This window comes from Cyprinodon tularosa, unplaced genomic scaffold, assembly GCF_016077235.1.
Source record: "Cyprinodon tularosa strain WSP-4 unplaced genomic scaffold, ASM1607723v1 ctg128, whole genome shotgun sequence".
Classification (NCBI taxonomy): domain Eukaryota; kingdom Metazoa; phylum Chordata; class Actinopteri; order Cyprinodontiformes; family Cyprinodontidae; genus Cyprinodon; species Cyprinodon tularosa.
In genome coordinates, this window is record NW_024038092.1 from 1,163,716 (window position 1) to 1,190,064 (window position 26,349).

Below are 26,349 nucleotides of genomic sequence, written 5' to 3' on the forward strand. Positions count from 1 at the left end.
AGAGATAGCTCAGGATAACCTGAGCCACTCTAACTATAAACTTTATCAAAAAGGAAAGTTTTAAGCCTAGCCTTAAAAGTAGACAAACATAGTTCCATACAAAGAAACAACCACAGAGCATGATGCTGCCATGTTTGACAGTAGGGTGAGTATTCGCGCTGATGTTGTGATACGATATAGATCACAATACAATATTATCACGATATTATCACGGCTGGCCGGACTTTTCCTTTAAATGTTGCAGACTTTCATGCGACCAGTTTACTGCCCATTTATATGTTTTCCTTAAAGTCAATAGATAACTGTTGCAGTGTTTGCTGAGAAGTTTTACCATTCTTTATAAGTTATGATTCACATCTTAGATGGTCTGAATGTGGAAGTGATGCAAACCTGAGTTTAAAATCCCTGATATCAGGAGCAGAGTCAGAACTGGACTGGTGGAAAACGCAGCAACCAAACACAAGGGGTCGTCTCCCAATGGAAGGTTATCAGCCTGAATGGAGCTTATCTCAACGCACAGAAAAAAACATCTTGGGGGAAGAAAGTGAACCCCGTGTCTGCCCTGATCTGAGAGTGGGTGTGTGCATTGCAAGGTGAACATGACGGGCAGCTCAGAGATGAGAAAAATAAACACCTTTTTAATGTTTCAGGTACTACAACAGATTGATGCTTCTATGCTTCTAGTTGTTTCCTCTCACTGATTGAAAGATGATGAGGTTCAGAAATCGAAGGCAGAGAAAGATGCAGCTGAGCAGAAATGAAGCATCAGCACTCATTTTGGTTTTGGGATTGAGGCTAATCTTTACACCATCAGAACCGAGACATGTGATGGGCGTTACTGGGCGGCATTTAGCCTTCGGATGGAACAGATATGCTGCCTTTTTAATGAACCACACATGCTGAACACACATATATTTAATTCCTCCTTTTTTAGCAACCACTCTGCTGTCTGTTGCTGTTTATTCCACTTCCTCCTTTCATCTTTTGGGTGGATGGTATTTATATCTGTGCTGCAGACGTCCAGATCTGTCTCAGAAAATGAGAATGTTGTGAAATGTTTCTATACTTTATTCACTTATTTAAGTCAAATAACTCCTGTGTAGAATTTCTTCTAACTTTGATGATTAAATTTTACAGAAAAGAAAAAACCAACATTAAATTTCTTAAAGGGGTAGAGATTCCCAAAGACAGAAAGGAGACACATCATGTTTCTGAGAACTATGTTAATCTCAGCACTCAGTGCAGCATGGAGGTCGTCAGCATGCGGTTCTGCTGAGGTCCAGCAGAAACCCAGCTTTGATCACCTGTTTCTGATGTGATCAGCCATTAGATGGTTGTTATTAGCCGTTATCGGTCCCATAGAAGGGCTTCAGACTGCTCCTCCTCTACCTTTTAGTACCTTCCTTATGGCTGATGATCTGCAGCTTATCGTTGATAACAGCCGCTTTGGCCACGTCTAAAACTTGTGTCACTTTCTACTTACCTGCTTTATACTTTTTATCTGCTTTATTTACATCTGACCTTCTTTAAAAAAACAAAACAAAAAAAACTAAAGGTTTACTTTGAGGGAATTCTTCACTACAAGCATGTTTAGTGTGAGGGATTGCCTTTGAGTCAATGAGTCGATGCAATCAACTGGTTTTCCTTAGATAGAAAACTGTGAATCAATCCGACTGGATGATCTGGTTGAACTGTAAAGTGCCTTGAGATGACATGTGACATAAATGAACTGAATTGAATTAAATTTAAATCCTCATGTTTCAGTCGCACAGATTTAATGTGGTGATTAAAAACAAGGATATGATCATTTTTCTTTGAGGGGTTGTTTGATATGACCTTGTTCGATATAATATTTGAGTTTTACTTCCTGAAAAAATTTTTACAATAAAATAAATTTGAATAATTGATTTTCTGTCCAAAGAAAAATGTAATTCTCCTTTAGACTTCCTCTGATTTGACTGATTAATGTTATGTTTTCTCTGAAGACAAAAGCAATTATTTTTCCTGGAGCTCTGCAACAGGCGGATCAGCTTTAGTTCAGCGGTGGGACGCCTCACATTCACTGGCTAAACCCAGCAATATGTGTGGGAGGAGGGCTCTGCTATGAAATCACTGTGGAAGGAATGAAATACCCCAATTAATAACGAACCAATGAATATTGATCATCATGTACAGTCACTCTGAGCTTTAGCAAATTAAAAGACACCAACTAAAACTCCAGCCTGTCTGAAAACAAGCAGGAAGCTTTTCCTCTGCTGCTCAGCACCGTATCCAACCCACACAAGGAGAACACCACAGATCAGCATCATTCTCTGATCCTTTATATTTAAAAAACAATGCTACTTTGATAAAGCATCATAACCTGGATCATTCAAACCGTTTCCTTTCCTTCCACAAGAAGAAAACAACAGAATCATTTTAACACAGATGTCTGAAATGTAACATCATGCAGAAATTATGACCGTTGTCTCTATTAAAAAAACAATATTTGAATGCTACCTTGAAAAGGGTTCTTTATTTACTTTACCACTATTATTTATGCATCATGTAAATAGACCAAATATCAGGACAGCTTCATGTAGATCTGTGTGATATCTATATTTAGTTTGGTTTTGCAGCATAAATCATGGCTCCAGTGCACATTTATAATTATTACCCAGAACACTCAGACAGTAATATAAACATGGAGCAAATAAATAATGGAGAGTTCACAGTTTATTGCATTGCAAAAAAATAGAAATGTAAATAAGTCATTTTTTCTTCAAATAAGTGCAATTTTTCTTGAATTGAGGAGGTGAGCGAGACACTTTGCCAATGGAACATCATGATTTACATTTACAATAAGAAAACAGAATTCCATTGTCTTATTTCAAGTGCATTTTATCTAATTATTGATTTTAAGAGTAGACAGCAGATAGTCTTATCTGCCTGCTAAAATTAAGGGTAAATACTTAATTTATGACAATTTTTACATATTTCTAGATCTAGATTTCTAGATTTCTAGTGGAAAACAATCTAGAAATAAGTAAAAATGTCTTAATTTAAGTGTATTTACCCTTTTTTTGAGCAGATGAATGAGATAGTTTGCTGATGGAATGAGTATTTTTACTCTTAAAATAAGATGATTAGATAATATGCGCTTGAAATAAGAAAACACAATTGTTTGATCTTATTTTAAGTGTAAATTGTCTTATTCCATTGACAAAATGATTCTTTTACCTCCACACTCCAAGAACAAATGCACTTAGTTTAAGAAAAAATGACTTATCTAGATTTAGATTTTTTTCCAGTGTATAAACTGGCTCAAAGTTTTTCCACAAATTTTATCATCTGTTATTAGACCTAAAAAATTGTATTCTTCTCAAACAATATTCATTTCTATATTTCTGAATTAATCAGTTGTAGCAGGTCCTTTTAATTCCAAATAAAAACAATTTTAAATGAATTAACATCCTACTAATGTCATGTTTGTGTAATTTTATGAATTAATCATGGAATAGTTGATATCAGATTTTTTTCCTGATGCTGTTTTAGCTGATTTGATTTTATTAGAAATTTACGGGGACTAAAATGATCAAATATTCATTTATGAGAATGTCTTTCATGTCCCGCTTTCATAGCTTCATAACCTTTTTTCATTTAATGACAGTTTGTAGATGGTTTAAATTAAACTTATTTGTTGTATGTTTAAATTATTTTCCTTTCATCTGCAGAAAGGTTGTGTCCAGTTTTTGCCCCAGCCGTCATCTAGGATCATATTTTTGGTTTTCTTTGTTTTTATTCCAGCTTATTTCCTGTATTCCCTTAAAATATATTTAAAAATATTCAAAGGATTTTTTTTTCATATATCTATTTATCAATAAAGTCACATTCCTGTTCATTGTTAATATTTAGTATTCTGTCCTTATTTCTTTTGATATAACTTTTAAAAAATGATCATTGTATTGCCATATAAAGGTATGTATGGTAACATTTAAATTATTTACAATAAAAACAAATAATTTGATGAGTAATCATTATTTGAAATGATAGTAAACTAATCAATTAATCCAATAATTTTTAAGTTTAAAGATTCTAAAAACATGTCTTTTCTGAAGGAAGAAACCATTTAAAGCAGTTATTCTGGTAAAACTACAAAAACAAAAGATACGTTTCACGCATCAGAAAAAAAATATTATGTAAAAAAATCTAGATGCCTAATCTTAATTTGTTACTTAGGGTTTATTTTGGTTGGCTGAGATTTAGCTTTTTCGACATGGAAAACCTATTTAATAAAATCCAGAGTGCAACATGCTAGTGAGACTTTAGTGAATATTTTCACTCCTGATTCACCATCAAAGCGCTAGAAACAGCAGAACTTTTAACACGTTGATGATAGAAGTTGGTTTCGCTGCAGATGCATCCTTTGCTAAACATGTTGAAGAGCAAACTGGTACCGACTGACAAGCAGTTTGGATTTTATTTTTCCAACTTCCAATCTTTTGTTTACTTGAATTGTATTTATTTATTTATATTTCTAATTAAATAAAATCTGCAGAATTTCATAAATAATCATCACAATAACTGATGGAATATTTTATTATTGAAACAATTCATTGCATTGATATACAGAAAGTTTTCAATTTATACAGAAGACCCAAAAATATATTTCTACAGAAATTGAAATTGAGCTTCTATTGATCTCACATTGGAGAAATTTACCTCAGCATTTAACCCCTCCCCATGGGGAGCAGTGGGCTGCCATCATAGGGCGCCCAGCGCCCAGGGAGCAGTGTGGGGTTAAGGGTCATGCTCAGGCACCCAGAGTACAGAGTACTACAAAAACAATCAAGACATAAGTAAAAATGTGTTAATTAAAGCATATTTACCCTTAATTTGAGCAGGTAATTAAGGTAATCTGCCAATGGAGTGAGCATTTTTACGCTTAAAATAAGATAATTAGATAAAATGCACCTGAAATAAGACGATGCAATTGTGTTTTCTTATTTTAAATGTAAATTGTCTTGTTCCATTGGCAAAATGTCTCACTTTCCTCCTAAATTCAAGAAGAAATGCACTTAATCTAAGAAAAACTGACTCATCTAGATTTTGATTTTTTCCAATTGTTGATCATAGTTAAAAGGAATTTATTTTAACATTTATTTAATGTTAAATTTGCAGCTTTTAAATGAAAATTGCTTTAAAATTTATCTAATTTGAGTTTTTGCTGTTCTACAATAATCTACTAATAAACTGATTTTAATCTGGTTTAAAGGGGCCGATTAAACCAGGGTTTTCACCCTGATTTTATTACAGGGTTATAAAATCAGGCTGATTCCACTTCCATCGCTTACAAACAGCAGCAGATAAACTGATGGGCTAAAAACATGAGACTGAACGGGTGAATAATATAAAACTGTTAGTGATCTTAAACTAACATGGAAACACTTTGTTAATTATAGAGAAGAAAAAAAGCTCAATCAGAAACTATTTGGGAAAAATCTAGAAACATAAAAAAATCATAAGGTTTTACATACAATTTGATAATCACTCATATCTTCTTATTTAAAGATTTGGTCAATAACAAAATAATAAGAATAAAGTATAATTTAAATTAAACATAGTCCCTGTTGGTTTGCAAAGATTATTTAAACTTCGACAATATTTAAGGGCTAAAAGTATAAAAACATTTTAATTAACCTGGGCTTATTTTTCATGTTTTTTTTCTTTTCATTATTCATTTTTATATATCTGTAAATGAATTCTTATATTAAGTAATTATTTGTTTTTTGCCAACATTTTTTTAATTCAGCGTTCTTGTATGAGAAAGAAAAGTGTTAAAGCCTTTTTTTTCAGCTAGCTGAGCAGCAGTGTGCAGCAGCATGTGGGGGAGGGGCAGCACTGTGTTATCCTGCACTCCAAACATCTCCCAGCCTCTCATCTCACAGACAGAGCGTAGAAATCCAGCCCATTGGGCGGTAATGACAGCAGCAGGAAAGTTCCAGATTCCTGAAAGTAGATGATTATATTTCCACTAACATGAAAACAAAAGCAAAGGCAGCTGATTGTGGAAACGGACGTGGAAACAGGAAGTGTTGGCGGTGATTTATTAGCTTGTTGAAGCATCTCTCCCAGCAGTTACCTCCAGTAAGGACTGAATGATTTATCAGCATCATCACGTAGTGTGGAGGTATTTTGGCCTAAAATTGCTTCAGCTGATTGAGCGTTGCAGGCATTTCAATCTGCTCATAAGGCCCCACCGCAGCATTTCTATCAGGCTGAGCTCTGATTGGGCCATTGCACCTCCATGTTTTCTACTCTCTTTTCATCCATTCTGTCACACATTTGCTTGTGTGTTGGGGATTATTGTCCTGTTGATGATTCGGCCGTGGCTGTTCTCCGGCTGCAGGAAGAATTAGCTCCCATTTAACTGTGAGTGCGAGTTCATGGCTGATCTGCTGATTCCAAGGTGCACCGCTTCTCTGGCTGCAAAATTTTTCATTTGATTTGGAGGTTCTGGTAACACAGAAGCTTTTTGTTTCTCCTCAGAGGATATTAGTTTCAAAATATTAAACTAACACTTATATTAACTAGATAGAAACTAATCCACTGATCAGAGATGACAGAAGCATCGGAATAAAGAAAAGAAGATTTGGGTGACAACATCAAAACAAAAGAATGATGCTAGGTTCAGGCCGCACGCAGCAGGAGCATCAAAAACGCTCATGCTGCTTCATTTTTCATGCTTCTACAAGTTTAGTTCTTACATACTGCTGAAGCATCTTTGCTGCTCTTGCTGCCTAATCAGAAAGTGGGTCTGATGCGCGTTGGGAGGAGCTACCCTATCCTTTCTTTGCTTGTAACATGGCAGCTATATTTGCTGTGATCAGTGGGTAAAAAGTAGTTAACTTAATCTGTGCAGTCAGTTATAAAAGATATAAAACAGCAAGCAACGTAGTTAGAGACATGAATAAGTGATGATTGCACTGTTTTTCCCAGTTTTCCGTCCGTCCGCGGATCTGCTTTTTTTTTTCTGTCTGCCTGTGCATGCGCACTGATGTGGTTTTTTAAAGTAAAAAATGTCCAAAACGTACGAAACAGTGTGCATAACTTTTCGTACGATTTCATACGCACTGATAATGAGAATATGTAGACCTAATCCAAACTGCCGGCACCGGAATGATAAAAACAAGCATATTAATTTGGCAGGTTTCAACATTTTAAGTGAATTAAGGCGTTAGAGGAGTGATCATAGCGCTCTGCATCAGCAGCGCTGTGTCTGTCTCCCTGCCAGCTCAAGATCAGCTTCTCTGATTGGTTGATGCGGCGCAGGGAGCAGCAAGAGTTAAACTTTTCCAACTCCAGCAGCTGCTGCATTCGCAGCGCGTCACATGCCTCAGATGCTAAGAAGCTCATGAGGCGCTGCTTCAGCTGCTCAATACGCACGGCGGGACCTTTTGCTGCGCCTTGATGCGCGTCAACCATTGACTATGCATGTAAACTAGCTGCTTCTGCTTCCTCTGCTGCTTGCAGTCTGAACGTAGCATAAGCAAAAACAAAATGACTCATTTCTTCTCTTTTGTTGCTTAGGAGCTGCTGGTTTCAATCCAGGATTTTTTGGTAAAATTTGGCATTTAATGCAACAAACTCATCATATCTGAGGAGACTTTCTTTGGCAATGGCAGAAGCTTGTGTCTGTTCTCCTTGTTAAGTTTATACTTCAAAAAGCAAAGCATAAAAAGAAAGAAAGAAAGAAAGCTTCTGAATCTATATTTTAATTCCCTTTTTTAAGGAACCAAAGTCAAAGAGACCACCCACTGATATCCACATCCTTACACAGCGTGTCGTTTGATCCTATTCCCTTCAATAAAGGCTCTATGAAGAGTTTTTTTCCTGACCCAATGTTTGGTCTAAACCTCACATCCTGACTTCTAACGACACAGGAAATAACAGAAGGTTTTATTTCCTCCCACTTCTACAGGTGTAATGATGCATCTTCATGGGTCTCCAATTGTGTCCAAATGTTCCCATCCTCACAACGTTAACAAGCCGCTCCTCTTTAGCAGGCGGAGTAAAAATCGGCTGCTCTCAGCAGCTCTGCTGCCAAACTTAAGGATGATTGAGTCTATCTCTGTCAGCTCTACTTACAAATTACCTTGAAATTAGGTTTTTCATCAAACACACAGAACAAGCATGTTCTTGTTTCCCATCATGTGGCTGCAGAAGATGTTTCGAATTACATTTGCAGTGATTGCATAAAATCAGCCTTAATGAATTAGAAAGCAATCAGCGTGCGTGTTTGTGTTGTTTCCAGCACTTATTCTTCCGGGTTTATAGAACTGAAACAATCAATCAGTTAGCAGTGCAGCATATGGATAGAGAGGAGTCCTGAAGCAGATGGAGGAGTGAAGACTTCCTCCCCGACCACAATGTCCTCCTTCACCCACCCGCTCCCGTACGCCTCTCTTTTCCTCTGTCTTTTGTTTTCTCTTCGCTCCAACCAAAGCTGCACAGACAAAATAACAGCAGGACTGGGAAATGGAGATGTGATGCTCTTTATGCAAATCAATTCTTGCGTTGCCATTCATTTCGCTCCGAGAACCCAGAGGAGCGACAAAGGAGCGGAAAAACACAGAGAAAAAAAGCAATAGTGAAGCTAAAGGCAGGTCAGCTTTAAGCAAATATTTTCCACAAAAAAGCCAACAGTGATTTGTGACCGCCAGCTTCTAATCAGTATTCAGCCTCCAGTTGAGAGCAGAGTTACTCTTCTCACCGCTTTCAGGGACGCAACATGCAAAGATCTGCAGTTCATTAAGGCTGAGACCATTTAGACCACAGACAGGTCCTCATGGTGACGTGGATTCACCAGGTCCCCTCCATGCCCACTATAAAGGTGACTCCAGCCTGCACTGTCTAATTCACTGGGCAGGATGGCTGGGCCAGGGGAGGGCAGAGCAAACACACTGCAAAAAAGGAAAAATAAAATAAATATTTGTTTCTTGATTTGAGGAGGCACACTGGAGAAACGATCTAGAAATAAGTAAAAATATCTTATTTACCCTTAATTTGAGCAGGTAAATGAGATGATTTACCAATGGAATGAGTATTTTTACTCTTAAAATAAGATATTTAGAAAAAATTTACTTGAAATAAGACAATGCAATTATGTCATCAAATGTAAATCATCTTGTTTTATTGGAAAAGTGTCTCACCTATCTCCTCAATTCAAGAAAAAAATGCACTAATTTTAAGAAAAAATTACTTGTTTAGATTTCGATTTTTTCCAGTGTAGAGATTCATCTGCCTGGAAGAGTTTCAATCAGTATAATTTTTTGATTTTTTTGTTTTTCTTAATTTAAATTCAGCTAATCCACAGGAAACGTTTACATCATGGTTAAATTTTATCCTAGTGTGAAAAAAACAAACTGTAATCCTCAAAGCCTCTGCTTGTGTTTTCTCGTTAACAGAGCAACCGTCCAATCACCATGGCTCCACCTTGCCTCCTGTGCCGCCGCCTCACCGCCAGCAGCCCTCAGTGACGGCTCTGAACCAAGCCCTGAGCTCCACGCACCACGCTGGCCAGAACCTGAACTCAACGCGCCAGCTAACTCCTCCTACCGGGAGTCCGGCCCCCGTGGCCGGCAAATCACCAGCCGAGCTGCAGACCACGCCCCCCGAGAGCGTCCCGCTGCAGGACAGCTGGGTGCTGGGTAGCAATGTGCCTCTGGAAACAAGGTAATCAGGCTCAGGCCAACAGCCCTGCTGCATGTTGAACATTGGTGTGAGCTGGAAGAACCAATGGATCCATTGGCAACTATCTCATTTATTTATTCAAATTAAGGCTAAATACACTTAATTTAGGACATTTTTACTAATTTCTAAATGATTTTTCCAGTGTAGGGAAGCTTTTAACATCAAAATGTTTACAGTTTGATAAAACAAGTGAAAAAGTTTGTTCTCTTCATTAGTTCTGATGTTCTCCTGAGATGTCAGCAACGTTTTATTCCTTCCAAGCTGACGAGCTGTCAGCGACTGCAGGCTCTACCAGAGCTGCGTTCACTAACAGGAAGCTAAGAACATCTGATTTTGATCCGAATGATACTGATACATGTCATAGATGTGAAACTAGCGTATCCGCCATGATCTAATCCAAGCATGGCGGGGTTTTTTTTTTTTTCGTTTAAACAAAACAGTCTAAATAATTTTCTACATTTTTTATTGTAGTGTCAGTGAAGCTTTGGTGTTTTTTTCCAGAAGCTAATTTAACATTAGAGCTCGTCTCCGAGATGGTACCGGTGGGGGAGGTGCATGCTGGGAAGGGTGTGACCCTGCACTGTAAAAACCTGACCCTCTGAACAAATGCTGAGAAGAGAGTAAACACTCAGACAGGGAGGCTGGAGTCTCTGTTTGATTGGAGATCTTTCCTAATCTCTTAATAGAATTTTAACTGCAGTAAAAGTCCTCAAACCAGCTCACCTCGGCAGACAGACGGCTTGGTTCAGGGCCCTCTGGGTTACCCAGCAGCGCTCTCAGGCAGCCAGTTAAAACCTCTCATTGTTCAGTCAGCTGATGGAAACCACTCCTCTGTTCAGAGCTCAGACTAAACAGCAGCGTTTGGGCGAACACATGGAGGGTCTGCTCTGCCAGACAGGACAAAGTCCACCCTTATCACAGACTTAGGAGCCCTAAGGAATGAAAAGTCAAACAGCTCAATGGATTAATGTTAACAGAGAGGCTTCCAGGTTCATAATAACCCAAAGCTCTGAGAGATTTGTTCTGCAGCAATCTTTGATTTAACAGACAACAGGTTTAATGTCATCCTCCCGTCTGACGGAGCTGAGAGTCCATCAGTCAAACATGCCCTGGGCTGGATCATTCTTGTTCAACGTCAGTTTATAGTTTAATATTTAAAGGTTTAGCTAAAAAGAGCAGTCTACATAGCTGGATCTAACCTGAGCCTCAGATTCAATCCGATTCAGTTTATTTCTGTACAACCAATTCACAATACGTCATCTCAAGATACTTTACAGAGACATTTCAACCAGACCATCCAGCCGAATTGGTTTAAAGTTTTCTAAGGAGAATCAGCTGATTGCATCAACTCATTGGCTCGAAGGCAATCCCTCACACCAAGCATGCATGTAGCAACAGTGGAGAGGAAAAACTCCCTTTGAACAGGAAGAAACCTCCAGCAGAACCAGATAGAATAGAGATGGAATGAAGCAGAATGATGAAAAGGGGTCCCTGTGTCCTCCAGCAGTCTAAGCCTATAGCAGCATAACTATAGAGATAGCTCAGGATAACCTGAGCCACTCTAACTAGAAGCTTTATCAAAAAGGAAAGTTTTAAGCCTAGCCTTAAAAGTAGACAGGGTGTCTGCCTCACGGACTAAAACTGGTAGTTGGTTCCATAATTCAATTCACTTTGTTTCTATAGCAGCAATTTACAACACATGTCATCTCAAGGCACTTTATAGATACTATTCAACCAGATCATCCAGTCAGATTGATTCAAAGTTTTCTATCTAAGGAAAACCAGCTGATTGCATCGACTCATTGACTCTTCAGCAATCCCTCACACTAAGCATGCTTGTAGCGACAGTGGAGAGGAAAAACTCCCTTTTAACAGGAAGAAACCTCCAGCAGCACCAGGCTCAGTGTGAGCGGCCATCTGCCGAGGCCGACTGAGGTTCAAGGAGACAGAAGCAGACATAGAAAAAGAAGCATAGATACAAAAGGCAACTGTCAACCAGCTCCGAAGTCCAGGAAGCACACAGCCAGGCAGACGAGCTCCGAGCCAGCTCCCATGCCAGAGGATGAAGAGAACACATCCAGTTAGTCACAGTCAGAGAAACAGGACTACACTGGAAAACAGGCCAATCTCCAACATCTAGAAACAAAGGTGTTGATTTCTCTGCAGGATGGAGTCACAGCCAAACAGGAACAGACCAGATGAAGCTACTATGAGAAAAAGCAGAGAGAGCAGAACGTTAGAGATTGAACTAATAGATTCTGCAGAGTGGGAGAATAGAGATAGAATGAAGCAGAATGATGAAAAAGGGATCCCTATGTCCTCCAGCAGTCTAAGCCTATAGCAGCATAACTATAGAGATAGCTCAGGATAACCTGAGCCACTCTAACTAGAAGCTTTATCAAAAATGAAAGTTTTAAGCCTAGCCTTAAACGTAGACAGGGTGTCTGCCTCACGGACTAAAACTGGTAGTTGGTTCCACAGGAGAGGAGCCTGATAACTAAAAGATCTGCCTCCCATTCTACTTTTAGAAATTCTAGGAACCACTAGTAAACCTGCAGATTGAGAGCGAAGTGCTCTGTTAGGAACATAAGGAACAATCAGATCTCTGATATCAGATGGAGCTTGGCCATTTAAAGGAATAGTACACCCAAAACATGAGAAGTTATACTTGGTGAGGAAACATTAGCAGAAATTGATTTATTTCAGTGACCCTATCACCAAGTTATTTTCTTTTAAAAAGCAAACAAAGAATGAATAAATAAATAAATAAATACATTAAAACTCATGAACTCCATGGAAACACGTCTCTGACTTCTAATTTCCATAAAGAACCAGCTTGGTGTTTATATAAGCTGCTTTCTAGAAGCTGCATCTTCCATGTTCCTCGCCCAGGCAGTCTGAGCTGTGGAGAAGAGCGGAGGGATGTGTCTGACGTCATGGAAGAAGGAAGGAAACAATAGCAGCGCAGGAGATTTGATTTAAATTACCTCCAAATTTCATTTGGATTTTATTCCCCCTCAGGCATAAATCTCCACAGCTGCAGCTTTACTTTTTCAGGTTTTCTGCCACTTCTCGACGTTGAGGGCCTTTTAACAATTGTATGAAAACAGGCCTTGCTCTCACACGTGAACCAATCCAAACGCATCAATAGCAAAATAATCCAAACACTGAGTGATTTTCTGATGAAAATTAAAAAGAAACATATCTCTCCTATCCTAGCTTCTCTTCATTTAAAATCCTCCTTCTCACATATAAAGCCTTAAAGAAATAGTACACCCAAAACATGATTAGCCTTCATTTTCTACTCACCCCCATGCTGAACAACACTCTGGAGTACTTTTTTGATATCTCAAATGCATCTGGAGATCTGGGAGGCTTCTTGCTGTCTGCTGACATTCAAATAATGGAGGTCTATGGCGCCCGAGGCAGAAAGGTCCATAAAAGTCCACAAAAAACGTGTCAATATTCCTCCATACTGCTCGTCCAATGTATTCCAAGTGTCCTGAGTGAGTAGCATCCAGAATTTACTCGAAACGAAGTCATTTAGAATGTTTTTAGAGCATAAACAGTAGTGTATAGGATTTCCTGAAAGCGCGCGCCAGCGCGTTCACGACGCTACGGAAGCCGGCAGACCAAACCAGATGAAAGTGCGCATTCAGCGTCTGCTCTGCCGATAATGCAAGCGTAGAAGAAGAAATGTGCTGTTTACCTGTGCAAAGAAAGAAACAACGAAAGAAAAATGTCTGAGGACTTCAGTGTTGAGGAAGAGCATGAGTTCTTTGCCGAGCTGAATGCGCTGGTTTGGTCTGCCGGCTTCCGTAGCGTCATGAACTCGCCGGCGCGCGCTTTCAGGAAATCCTATACACTACTGTTTATGCTCTAAAAACATTCTAAATGACTTCGTTTCGAGTAAATTCTGGATGCTACCCACTCAGGACACTTGGAATACATTGGACGAGCAGTATGGAGGAATATTGACACGTTTTTTGTGGACTTTTATGGACCTTTCTGCCTCGGGCGCCATAGACCTCCATTATTTGAATGTCAGCAGACAGCAAGAAGCCTCCCTGATCTCCAGATGCATTTGAGATATCAAAAAAGTACTCCAGAGTGTTGTTCAGCATGGGGGTGAGTAGAAAATGAAGGCTAATCATGTTTTGGGTGTACTATTTCTTTAAGGCTTTATATGTGAGAAGGAGGATTTTAAATGAAGAGAAGCTAGGATAGGAGAGATATGTTTCTTTTTAATTTTCATCAGAAAATCACTCAGTGTTTGGATTATTTTGCTATTGATGCGTTTGGATTGGTTCACGTGTGAGAGCAAGGCCTGTTTTCATACAATTGTTAAAAGGCCCTCAACGTCGAGAAGTGGCAGAAAACCTGAAAAAGTAAAGCTGCAGCTGTGGAGATTTATGCCTGAGGGGGAATAAAATCCAAATGAAATTTGGAGGTAATTTAAATCAAATCTCCTGCGCTGCTATTGTTTCCTTCCTTCTTCCATAACGTCAGACACATCCGTCCCCTCTTCTCCACAGCTCAGACTGCCTGGGCGAGGAACATGGAAGATGCAGCTTCTAGAAAGCAGCTTATATAAACACCAAGCTGGTTCTTTATGGAAATTAGAAGTCAGAGACGTGTTTCCATGGAGTTCATGAGTTTTAATGTATTTATTTATTTATTTATTCATTCTTTGTTTGCTTTTTAAAAGAAAATAACTTGGTGATAGGGTCACTGAAATAAATCAATTTCTGCTAATGTTTCCTCACCAAGTATAACTTCTCACCTTTCTTAGATGAATTAGATTCAAATCCAGGAACAATATTCGGACAGTCTCTGCATTTTAACCTGGACTTGCTGTCCTTTAGAAACCTTCTCATTCGTTTCAGCGACTGTAGCTTCACTGTGTTTCACATCTTCCCCTCATGCTGATGCTTCTCTTCCTTGTGTTTGAGTTTCACAGGAAGATAATGACCTTTAGGTCAACATTCCTCCTGCAGCTTCTGATGCTGCGGCTTTACAAAATTAATCTTCCTCGACTTTAGGCTGTTGTAGATTTTTAGGGAAGGAATCCAAAGATTCTGTGTTATTAGTTTCACATCAATGAGGCACAGTGAGTTATATTCCCTACAATATATAGGCAAGCTTAACTTAGATTATACTTCTTAATTCCCGGGTCTGCTCCTCTGTCTGCGCTGACAGAGACTGACTTGGTTCTGGAGCAGCTCCAACTGACGGCAGCCTGACCTTCTCTGTGATAAAAGCCACCACTAGGAGGCGCACATGGAAACATGGGACTTTAATGGCTGCTTTTCCATTTACCATCCACACTGCAAAAACTTTCTAGTAAGAAGTAAAAATGGCTTTTATTAAGTGCATTTCCCCTTAATTCGAGCAGGTAGATAAGAATTTGCCAATGGAATGAGTGTTTTTACTCTTAAAGTAATATAAGTAGAAAACATGCACTTAAAATAAGAATGCAGTAGTTTCTTATTTTAAATCTAAATTGTCTTGATCCTATGGCAAAGTGTCTCACTTACCTCCTGAAAAAAATTACTTATTTTAAGAAAAAATACTTTAATTTTTTGCTGTGCAATAGTATATCTGAAAATAAATCCACTCGGTGGAACCATACCATGTTAAAAACAAACTGTCAAGATTTGGTAGGACTGTTGACCCAAAGCAGAGGCAGGCAGGCAGAGGTACATTTTTAGTAGATTTAATGAAGGGTAGCGAAACAAAGTCCATAACCACAGGAATCCAAAGATCTAAAGAAAACACAAGTCAAACGTTACGAAAAACCTAGGAGTCATCAGGGGAAGAACTGTAACCAGAAGGAAGGCTCAGAGAGACGAGCAGGAGGAAGACTGATGAGGTTAGACGAGGACCCAGCAAAGACGAACAGAACAGCAAGAGTATTTATAGGAGACAGAAACAAAGAGAGGGCTAATGAGCAAACTGGGAGCAGGTGTGCACAGAGCAAGAGAGGGAAAGAGATAGGGAAGAAGGAGAACACAAGAGGGCAGCAGAGGGCAACAAATAGAAACCAAGAAAACTGAAAATAACCCAAAAAACATAACAAAATAAGAATTAAACCCTTTAAACTAGAAAACAAGGAGTAAAGTAAAACTGGATACTCAGAAGAAAACTAAAACAGAACCAAGACTGAAACAGTAACTAGGAATTAACCAGAGAACATAAGAAAAATAAAAATTAAACAATTTAAACTAGAAAACAAGGAGTAAAGTAAAACTGAATACTCAGAAGAAAACAAAAACAGAACGAAGACTGAAACAGTAACTAGGAATTAACACCGCAAAATAAAACTAAAACCACTAACACTAGAAAACAAGGAGTAAAGCAAAAGTGAACACTAAAAAGAAAAAATAACAGAACCAAGACTGAGACAGTAACTGAGAAAAACCCAAGGAACTCAACAAAATAAGAACTAAACCATAAAAACCTATAAAACAAAGAGCAAAGCAAAACTGAATAATAAAAGAAAAACTTAACAGAAACAGAAACCTAAAACAAACATGTTTTTGGATAAACAGTTTTTGCTCTGGAAAGAAGAGCTTTTGTTGTTTTTTTAATCCATATCAAATATTGTTTATTTTGCGTTCGACATCTGATCAACACGCAGACGTCAGGAAGTAGCACAGCAGGAGGAGGATTTTTCTATGATAAACTGTTTGACAGTGCATAATTTTAATTGCATTTCTTATATAAAGTATTCTTGTTTTTTTTTTTTATTTGGCAGAATTTCAGAAAAAGTTATATTTGTAATGAAGCAGTGGATGTGATGGTAGAGGTAGAATTTATTCTCCTAAAACTGTTCATTTACCATTGGCATCAGCAGACAGACACTGTCTTATATGTACTCTGCTTATTGAAACTGCTTATTAAAGAAAACAGAACAAAATATTCAAAACCAAATTATAGTCAATAAAACAACATTTTGTGAATCTATTTTATTCAGTTTATTTCTATAGTGCCAATTCACAACACGTCATCTCAAGGCACTTTCCAGTTCACCAGATCATCCAGTCAGACTGATTCAAAGTTTTCTATCTAAGGAAAACCCGTTAATTGCATCGACTCATTGACTGGAAGGCAATCCCTCACACTAAGCATGCTTGTAGCGACAGTGGAGAGGAAAAACTCCCTTTTAACAGGAAGAAACCTCCAGCAGAACCAGGCTCAGTGTGAGTGGCCATCTGCTGAGGCCGACTGAGGTTCAAGGAGACAGAAGCAGACATAGAAAAAGAAGCAAAGATACAAAAGGCAACTGTCAACCAGCTCCAAAGGCGGCCCCCTGGAGCCAGCTCCCATGTCAGAGGAGGAATCACGATGACATTAACCTACTGGAAGAGGTGGAAACTTCAGACCTCTCTGATTGGACGACGGCGCCGTTTGGCTTTAAATCCGCAATAATTTAGCTTTTTCTTGATCATTCAACATTTAAACAGATAAAGGCAGAATATTTTGTCCTGTTTCTGAATATGTTGTTATCTTTCTAAATAACATTGTTTTTCAAGTTAATGTCATTGTGTGTTTTGACATGTTTTTTGTTTTTATTATTTGCAGTTTTTTCTAAAGATTTGTGTTGAGGTTTGCACGTCTGGGCTACCGTAGGTACAGGACATGAGCTTTTACATCAGGGGTTGTATTTCTTCACATTTAAACCTAAGCAAACATGCAATTAACTTTGATACTTGGTTAAAGGGTTGGACTACATTAGGAATTCCTCAAATATCAATGAATATTTTTCATCAGCCCTCATGTTCCTCAACTTCCCTCACCGAGAGGTTTAACATCTCGTTAAGTCCCATCGCCTCTCAAGGCCTTTTAACCGCCATCTTTTATGTTCCGGTAAAGATATTTTCCTCTGGCGTTTCTTTAATAAATTGGAACGCCAGTGAAACCACTAGAGGGTGGTTTGGAATTCAGTCTGATGTTTGATTTAAATGTTTATATCAGAAACTGTCATACTCCAGCCACATGATAAAGACAACATACTGTGGTTTATTTTGACCAACAAACCATGACACACAGGCAATTTCTTTCCCTTTTGACTTGTTGGCTTATTTATCCCAGACCCAGATTTCCTGTGTAGACGCTTCTAAACAGGAAAACCTCGCACTAATCCATCTTTTCTTCTAATCGAAGCGACACAAGATCTGAGCACGTGTAAGACTGGAAAAAAAGGAAAAAGAACGGAGCTTAGCCCAGACTGTTTTGGTCTGAAACTGTATCACCATGGTAACTGAAGACAGCTCTCCGATAGCTGGAGTGCCGTGCTGAAAATAAGCCTGATCAGAACAGGTGCTGGTCCACATCATCAGCAGGCATTTCTTTCTTTTTCTGTCGATGCAGGATATGTGAAATTATAATCAGAGAAGCAGGTTCTGCTATGGATGCAAAAGGTTCTCCTAAACCATGCTGTTTTTTTCAAATAGAATAATTAGATCAAACCAATTTTCAACCTGAATAATCAGTTTGAACTTTTAAAATCTTTATGAAAACAGCATTGGATTGAATTTTAGTTAAACAATCCTTTAGGTACCATGAGTGGCAGTTCACTGCAACAAGAGACGCACAGAATAAGTCAGTGTAACTGATATTTATTGGGTCTGGCCCATGAAAGGTGGATTAATGTGGTATGCGACATGAGGGTGTGCAAATGTCCTCATTAGAGGTGATAATTCACTCGCTTTATGTCGAAGACTAAGACTCTGGGCTTAGCCAGCCGTCGCCCCACGCTGCACACGCTCTGAAGGGGAGACCACCTGTTGGAGAAACAAATGGGCAGCAGATCATGCAGATGCACATGTCAGTCAGAAACACACGGCTATACGTGTGGGTGGGCACCGGTACAATCCTAGGATACTGTTTCCTGATAAAAGAGGCTTGATGTATGTGCTAGTCACTAGAAAAATGATCTAAAAATAAGTAAAAATGTCTTAAATTAAGTGTATTTACCCTTAATTTGGTAGATAAATGAGATAGTTTGCCATTGGAATGAGTATTTCTACTCATAAAATAATATAATTAGATAATATGCACTTGAAATAAAACAATACAATTGTGTTTTCTTATTTTAAATGTAAATTGTCTTTTTCTATTGGCAAAATGTCTTTTAGCTCCTCAATTAAAGACCAAATGCACTTATTTTAAGACAAAAGGACCTATCTAGATTCCAACTTTTTCCAGTGGTGAGTCCAGGGTTTCTGAACGGATACATTCAGGTCCAAAATAAAGGCATTTAGGATCCGATACCCCTGTTATGATACCAAACACTCCTGATGTAAAAAAAAATACATGATGTTTGTGGGAAGCATAAAAAATCAAAGGGCTGCCAAAGAAAGTTAGAAAACTTTTAAACTAGCAGTGCATTTGCCATCTAATTTGCATTTGATGAAACATCCTAGTCCTGTTCTGGTCCAATTGAAGGCCTGAACACACCAGACACTTTATAATCTGACAGAAAATCTGACTTTGGCACTTAGAGCTCCTTGACTGACAATTCAGACGCCATAGACCCCTGCTCTGTTTTGATCGGATCTACGCAGCAATATTCTCCTAATGCTATGAGTCAGACAGCAGTGAGATGGTAAAACAGGAAAATAAAAAGTCAAATCTCTAAATCTGAGGTCTTCAACAGGGGGTCCGTGACCCCTAGGGGTTCCACGGAGGTTCTGCATGGGGCTCGTGAAAGTTTTGGTTGATAAGACTTTTTTTTATATTCCCCCCCTGCAATTTTCTCCACTAATTGAAATGTCTTTAAATTCACATTAACATGAATTCAACACACTGTAGTAAACACATAAATGGAGGCAGAAGATGTCTTTCAGTCATCAATGCTCACATTCAGCGACACACAGGAGCTCTTTCAAGCTGGGCACCGTTTCCTTCACAATACCTGTCCCATCAACCAGGAATCAGAAATACTTTAATAATCCCAGGGAGGGATTACTTTAGTTACATTACTCCATCTGTAATAGAGTGACTATAGGACCAGTATGATATAAAACAATTTCATACAATATATATAATTAGGGGGTCCCCGCTCCATCTAGCCATCAGTTTGGGGGTCCTTGGCTTGGAAAATGTTGAAGAAGTTATATTCACTGGCAGGGTTGACTAGCTGCATGCTTTGACTTAAGGGGAAATGGAAAATATGAAATCCATGTTTGAGTTTTCAGAGACGACGTCCATGTAAAGAAAATCAGCACGATGCTGCTACCACCACATTGGTTTGCTTATTGTTGTTTTTCATTGTTATGCTGCGTTTTACGTTACATATATCCTACATTTTGGATTTAATGGCAAGTGTTTACGTTAGGTTTCATCAGACTATAATATATGTCCTCTAACTTTGCTCTGAGTTATTCTAAAAGTAATGAAATAGTTTTTTTTTTTACATGACTAAAGGGAAATGCACCCATTGAGGTAGTTTAAAGTGTATTTTCCATACAAAACTAAAGGGATAAACAGGTATTGACTATGGGTATGCTGGTCTGACCAGGTATGCTCATCTGACAGAACAGCGGTACCAACCTGTGCAGCTTATTCATTGTGTTAGCCTCCTGGTAGCCTGCAGCCCACTTTCTGAATAAATAAACTATAATTATATCATTACTGAGGCTAATTTCATATGTTAGTAAGTTGTGTCTCGGTTAGATTACCGGCTTACCATGGTTAAGTGTAGAATAAATGTTTCTTCAATTTTTGAAAATCTAAAAACATCCATAACTTTGTATATTTTTAATACAGTGGCAGTAATGATGGGGAAAAAACACTGGATTTAGGGTTTTATTTAAAGGTTAGCACATATAAAAAAGAACATCCATGTCCACAACTCTTCCTTCTTTTCTTTTTTCATTCCGTTAAATGTGTTATTAATGAATCTTTTTTTTTTCAAAATCAAGATGCAGATAAATAGGAACGCTTTTCCTTCAGGCAAAAACAATGAAACAACCTTGCCTTGTTTGTTGGAGCCTTCAGCTGGAGGTGGTGGGTTAGATACGTCGATGTGCCTCCAGGCAAGGGACTAACATTTAAGCTTGCTCATTTGATTAGAAGCAATGCTTGTTTTATCAGTAGCTCCAGTGTGAAATACTTGATTGATCAAAAAGACTGAATTAGCTCAACATTTAGGATGATCCTGTTATTTCTGAAGAAAAGGTGCCTCTTCCTGGAGAATCACTGCCGTATGTGAAGCACATGGTCCCAGCAGGCACCCAATCACAGCCCCTCAGAGGCCTGCTGGGGATCCATGGAGCCATCACACCTTCAACTATTCTGCTGCACAAACCAGAAAGGGAAACACTGGGCTGTCGGTGTCAAGACTACCTTCACTGAGTCAAGTTTAGTCCCCCGCTGGCTCCCTGCCCCCGTCCACCAGGGTTCCCAGACCAGGACCGGAGTTGACGGCTCGGTTCAAGTGCCCGGTGTGTTTTGACTACCTGCTGCACTGTAGTCGACCAAAATCCCAGACGACTTTTAAATTCCCCCCAGACATTTTTGTAGGTATGAAAAGTAGGACGTGTCCAGGAAAAATAGGACGTCTGGTCACCCTATAATATCAACAATTCGATGTTTCAGTGAGTGAGTGCTTGTTGCTATGATGCGTCTTTGCTCAGCAGCTTCGCTCGTTGTAAACCAACCAATCGGCTCATCTAAATATTCATGATCATACCATAAAAGGAAGAAAACCTGTCGTTTCATTGTAGGGCTTTTCACCAGGCTGCATTAGGGCTCATAGAACAGCAAATATGCCATTTTCAGCCCAACCAATGTTACACATCCTATTCAGAGACCTTAAGGACCAGCACCACATACCCTATAGAATCATTCTATGACCCCTTTAAGGTTCTTTCAATAAAACCAACCATTTGTTAGTTGCAGGAGTTCAGCTTTCCTTTTGTACAGTTGGAGAACATTATCCTTCAGCTGCATCAGAGCACCTGTGCAACACATTTAGCTTTGAGACATCTTGGAGCTTAAACGCTTATCACTAGCCGACTAGTCGGGGGGATAAGATAAGAAATGTCAGAACATTTTCTGGAAATTTGCTGAAGTGGAAGAGGCGTTTTGCATAAGCAACACATCACCCGGTGAAAGAGCGCCGCTGCTGCTCCATCTCTGGGGGTATCTAGGAGAATTAGTGCAGACGTAAAGAGCCACTGTCTGACGACGTGTGGGTAGGAGTTCAAAGAAACAGGCAGACGCTGATTGCTTTACATCATAGAGCTGTTTGAGGCCGCTACATTTCATGCATGTACAATGCAAGCAGTAGTTACAATTACTGTCATCTGAGGGAAAAACAAGCAGAATCTCCATCTGCTAGCTACTGTAGAACACGTGCAGTACATGCATAGATGAGACCATTGTTCTAATCCCTCTGTCGTTTCCAGCCTATTGTACGTGCTACTAATGGAATGTAATTACAGATTCTAGACGTGTCTGTTGAAGGGCTGTTGTTATTAAAGGCCTATAAGATTAGTTCTGGTTGAAAACAAGCTTGACTCAGCTCAACGGACCGGGGTTCCAGTCATTTTACCCCTGATTATGCCCACACTCAGCATCAACGCTTGTATTTTACAAACAGACAAACACAGACTGGTATTTCTCTCATTCCTACTCCAGCATCTTTTGGACTAAATTCCTTCTCCTTAGCAATTCAAAGTGCTTTGATTAAATGTTTTACCTGCGCTATGCAGATTTTTTTAAGGGGATAACTGTCGGCCTTCATGAAACTGCAGAGGTTGATCTTAGCGCCATCAGGCAAACTGGAACACATGTTATTCACTTTAGTAGCTGTTATTTCTTCCTCTTTTTTAACCTTGTCCTTACATTTCTTTCTTTTCAACAATCCACAACCATCTCAGTAGATTGTTAGGTCAGCATTTTAACCCTTCTTTTAGACACAGCTGCATATATGCTATCATCATCTACATAGAGAGTTCTGCAATTACATCATGCTATTTAGGGACTTTGCCAACTGGTGTGTTATTTATAGACAGAATTTGCTCTGGTGTTGAATGTAATAATATAAGATATGGAAATATTTTATGAGAAATAAAGAAATGCAAGTTTTATAGTAATATTAAGAGAATGGAGAAAGATGTGGCAACTTTTGCAGAGAAAAAACACCGCTGCAAATATTATTTGTGTACAGATGAAATAGTTTTTTAATGGGATGTAATATTTAGTCTGTATCTTCCCATCTGCAGCCTGCCTCAGCTACTTATGTGATCCTCGTGGGTCCTTGGCTGGTCCTTGGTTGGTCCTTGGATGGTCCTTGGTGGGTCCTTGGTTGGTACTTGGCTGGCCTTTGGTTGGTCCTTGGTTGGCCCTTGGATGGCCCTTGGTGGGTCCTTGGTCGGTCCTTGGCTGGCCCTTGGCTGGCCCTTGGTGGGTCCTTGGTTGGCCCTTGGCTGGCCCTTGGTTGGTCCTTGGTTGGCCCCTGGCTGGCCCTTGGTTGGTCCTTGGCTGGCCCTTGGCTGGCCCTTGGTTGGTAATTGGTTGGTCCTTGGCTGGCCCTTGGCTGGTCCTTGGTTGGTCCTTGGCTGGCCCTTGGTTGGTCCTTGGCTGGCCCTTGGTTTGCCCATGGTTGGTCCTTGGCTGGTCTTTGGCCGGCCCTTGGTTGGTCCTTAGTTTGTCCTTGGTTGGTCCTTGGCTGTCCCTTGGTTGGTCCTTGGCTGGCTCTTGGTTGGTAATTGGTTGGTCCTTGGCTGGTCCTTGGTGGGTCCTTGGCTGATCCTTGGTTGGTCCTTGGTTGGCCCTTGGTTGGTCCTTGGTTGGTCCTTGGTTGGTCCTTGGCTGGCCCTTGGTTGGTCCTTGGCTGGCCCTTGGCTGGCCCTTGGTTGGTCCTTGGTTGGCCCTTGGTTGGTCCTTGGTTGGTCCTTGGCTGGCCCTTGGTTGGTCCTTGGCTGGCCCTTGGCTGGCCCTTGGTTGGTCCTTGGCTGGCCCTTGTTGGTCCTTGGTGGGTCCTTGGTTTGTCCTGGGGTGGCCCTTGGCTGGTGCTTGACTGGTTTTTTAAACATCAATCTTTACTAAAAAAGAAAATTCTGTCAGGATTTGTGGACATTAAGATCTCAAGAGAATCGTCATCTCCTGATCAGACGCTGTAATTCAATTCATTTTATTTCTATAGCGCCAATTTAGAACACAAGTCATCTCAAGGCACTGTACAGTTCACCAGATCATCCAGTCAGATTGATTTAGAGTTTTCTATTTAGGTAAAACCAGTTGATTGCATCGACTCATTGACTGGAAGGCAATCAACCTCTGATCCCAACAAAAATAATTTGTGATAATTTTCCAGGGCACTAAAGCACACTGACAGAGCATCAGAGAGCTTGCTGCAGCTCTGCCATGTTGGGCCTTTCCTCTGGTCTTGAGTCTCCAACTGATATATTTACTTAAGGAATGAGCCTATTGGGGCTATTTTCAAGGTTTAACTTTCATGGTTTCCAAGTTTTCTTCACACTTTGCTGCTGAAATAATAGGAATGGCTGTGAAGGTAATAAAAGCATTTCTCTGTTAGATTTCTGAGAGAAATTGAAGTAGATGGGACAAGGAATTTACATACTGCTGTCAACATGGGCCTAATGTGCAGCTTATTATTTGAAAGCAACATTTTGTTATGGAGACGTTTATTTCTTCAGTATGCATCCCAGCCTAACAGACTCTAAACCACTTCCAGCGTAGCCTGCAGCGTTTCCCTTTTTCTCCTCTATTGGTTCTCTTCTTTAATTGTGTCATTTTTTATCCTTTCTTCTAAGCAAAGTTCCAGCAGAGACAGTTTCTGCTCAAATGTTGAATCCTTTCCTGTGTTTTCAGATAAGCAGGACACATTTCTCCGTTTGGCTTTTAGGCATAAGAAGAAGCAGCTGAAAATCTTTGTCATTTTACTTTATTTGATGTTGTTGGACTTTCCAAGCCGAGCAAACCGTGAGCTATCGCATGACGGCATGTGTGCCTCCCTCAGACATCCTGGTTAGTCGCTGGGTGTTACTTTCACAGCTGTGTTTTTATGTGTCAGTGTGGTTTACTGGCCTCAATTCTTTCCAGGTTTCCAGCCAAAAGGTGATGGACGGATATGGAAGTGATGTATAAAAAAAAGAATGAAAATCAGAGGAACATGGATTGAAAGCACATCAACACTGATGGACTGTGTTGGTTTTAGCGTATTTAGAGTCGATGAGGCAACCTCCCAAAGTTCCTCTAATTAACAGAGAATTTCCGGGTAGGCCCCGACTCCCGGGGGAGGGAGGAACGCTTGTAAATGGCACTAACTAGCAGATAGGAGGGAGCGCTGCTTTAACATTCAGTTTCACTGCAGGCCTGCTGCAGTAAAGGGTTTTCCTGCAACCTTTAACTGAACAATTATAGCTTTAGGTTTCCAACTATGACACTGAGGCCTAACTGATAAAACGTTGCATCGTAAAAAAAATAAAAGCAGTTTCCTCATTTAGCTTCAAAATGAAAATATCTCCCAGGATTCCGAGCTCATCCATCGGAGATGCGTGCTGGTTTACCTTTCATTTCTTTGGCTGATGAAAATGTCTTTGCTTGTTTAAACTGAAGATGAGATTTCCCTTCATTGTAATACTGGCATTACCGCAATATAAAGAAAATTAAATATCAGTCAGAGGTTTAGCTCTCCATACGGTGTGAAATATAAACCCTGATGAAGTGGGCCGCTGTTTGATCGATGAGCAGAGCACATCTTACGCCTTTGATTAAATACTTTAGAATTGCTGGAGGTTCAGAACACACAGAGGCTAGGTCTCATCCCCCCCCACATCCTGCTTTTCCCCCCCCATCCTTTTCTTGTTCTCTCCGTCTTCACATCTTGCCTACTGGCAGGTATTAATTGAGGGACCCTTGTTATAATAGGTTCTAATTGTTAATCACACAGCCTTGTTAGAGAGCACTCTAATTGTAATTATAGAGGCTCGTTAGCCAGGGTCCTGTCATTAATTAGACATTGTGACCTCGGTAATTTGCTGCAGGCATACATGTATGTGGCGGTAATTTTCTCCAGCTGGGTAATGTCTAGCTTTCCGGGATGGAAAAGCCTGTTTGCTTTTCATGTTAAAGCTCATATGAACGTATTCTTTGAATAATAAATTGTCCCTTTGTTAGGTTCGTTCAAAAACTGGGTTTAGTTAAATTAGAAAATTTCTCAAAGTCAGATTAGCTCTTTAACTCTCTCTGCAAACTTTCATTTTGTTATAGAAGCCAAATTATGGCTCATAGTTTAACACAGGGGCATTAATTCATTGTGGAAACTGATTCAAATTTTTCTTTTTTGCTCTTAATTTCAGCAGGTCAATAGGATCTGCATATGGAATGAGAAATTGTGCCCTTAAAATAAGATGATTAGATATTATGGACTTGTAATTGGATTGGAGTTGTTCTTACTTAAGTTAAGTGGAAACCATCTTGTTCCTTTGGCTGATTGTCTTACTTTTCAGCTCAAATAAAGGAGAAACACATTTATTTTAAGAAAAGTTGCCTTACTTATATTTAGATTTTGCTGCTTTTTTGAAAACTTCACTGCAAAAACTATCTATTGTGGGGGAGGAGCTGCGCTCCCTGATGGCC

The 26,349-nt window shown here is 39.5% G+C and overlaps 1 protein-coding gene across 8 annotated transcripts in view; it reads left to right on the forward strand.

Annotated features, from left to right (window-relative positions):
• LOC119777832 (teneurin-3-like) overlaps window positions 1–26,349 on the forward strand; it is a 488,332-nt gene that overhangs the window by 283,661 nt on the left and 178,322 nt on the right. For all 8 annotated transcript variants that reach the window (XM_038276831.1, XM_038276836.1, XM_038276833.1 and 5 more), the window contains one exon: window positions 9,447–9,714. In XM_038276831.1, coding sequence (XP_038132759.1) covers window positions 9,447–9,714 — 268 coding nt within the window. The remainder of the gene's footprint in view (window positions 1–9,446; window positions 9,715–26,349) is intronic.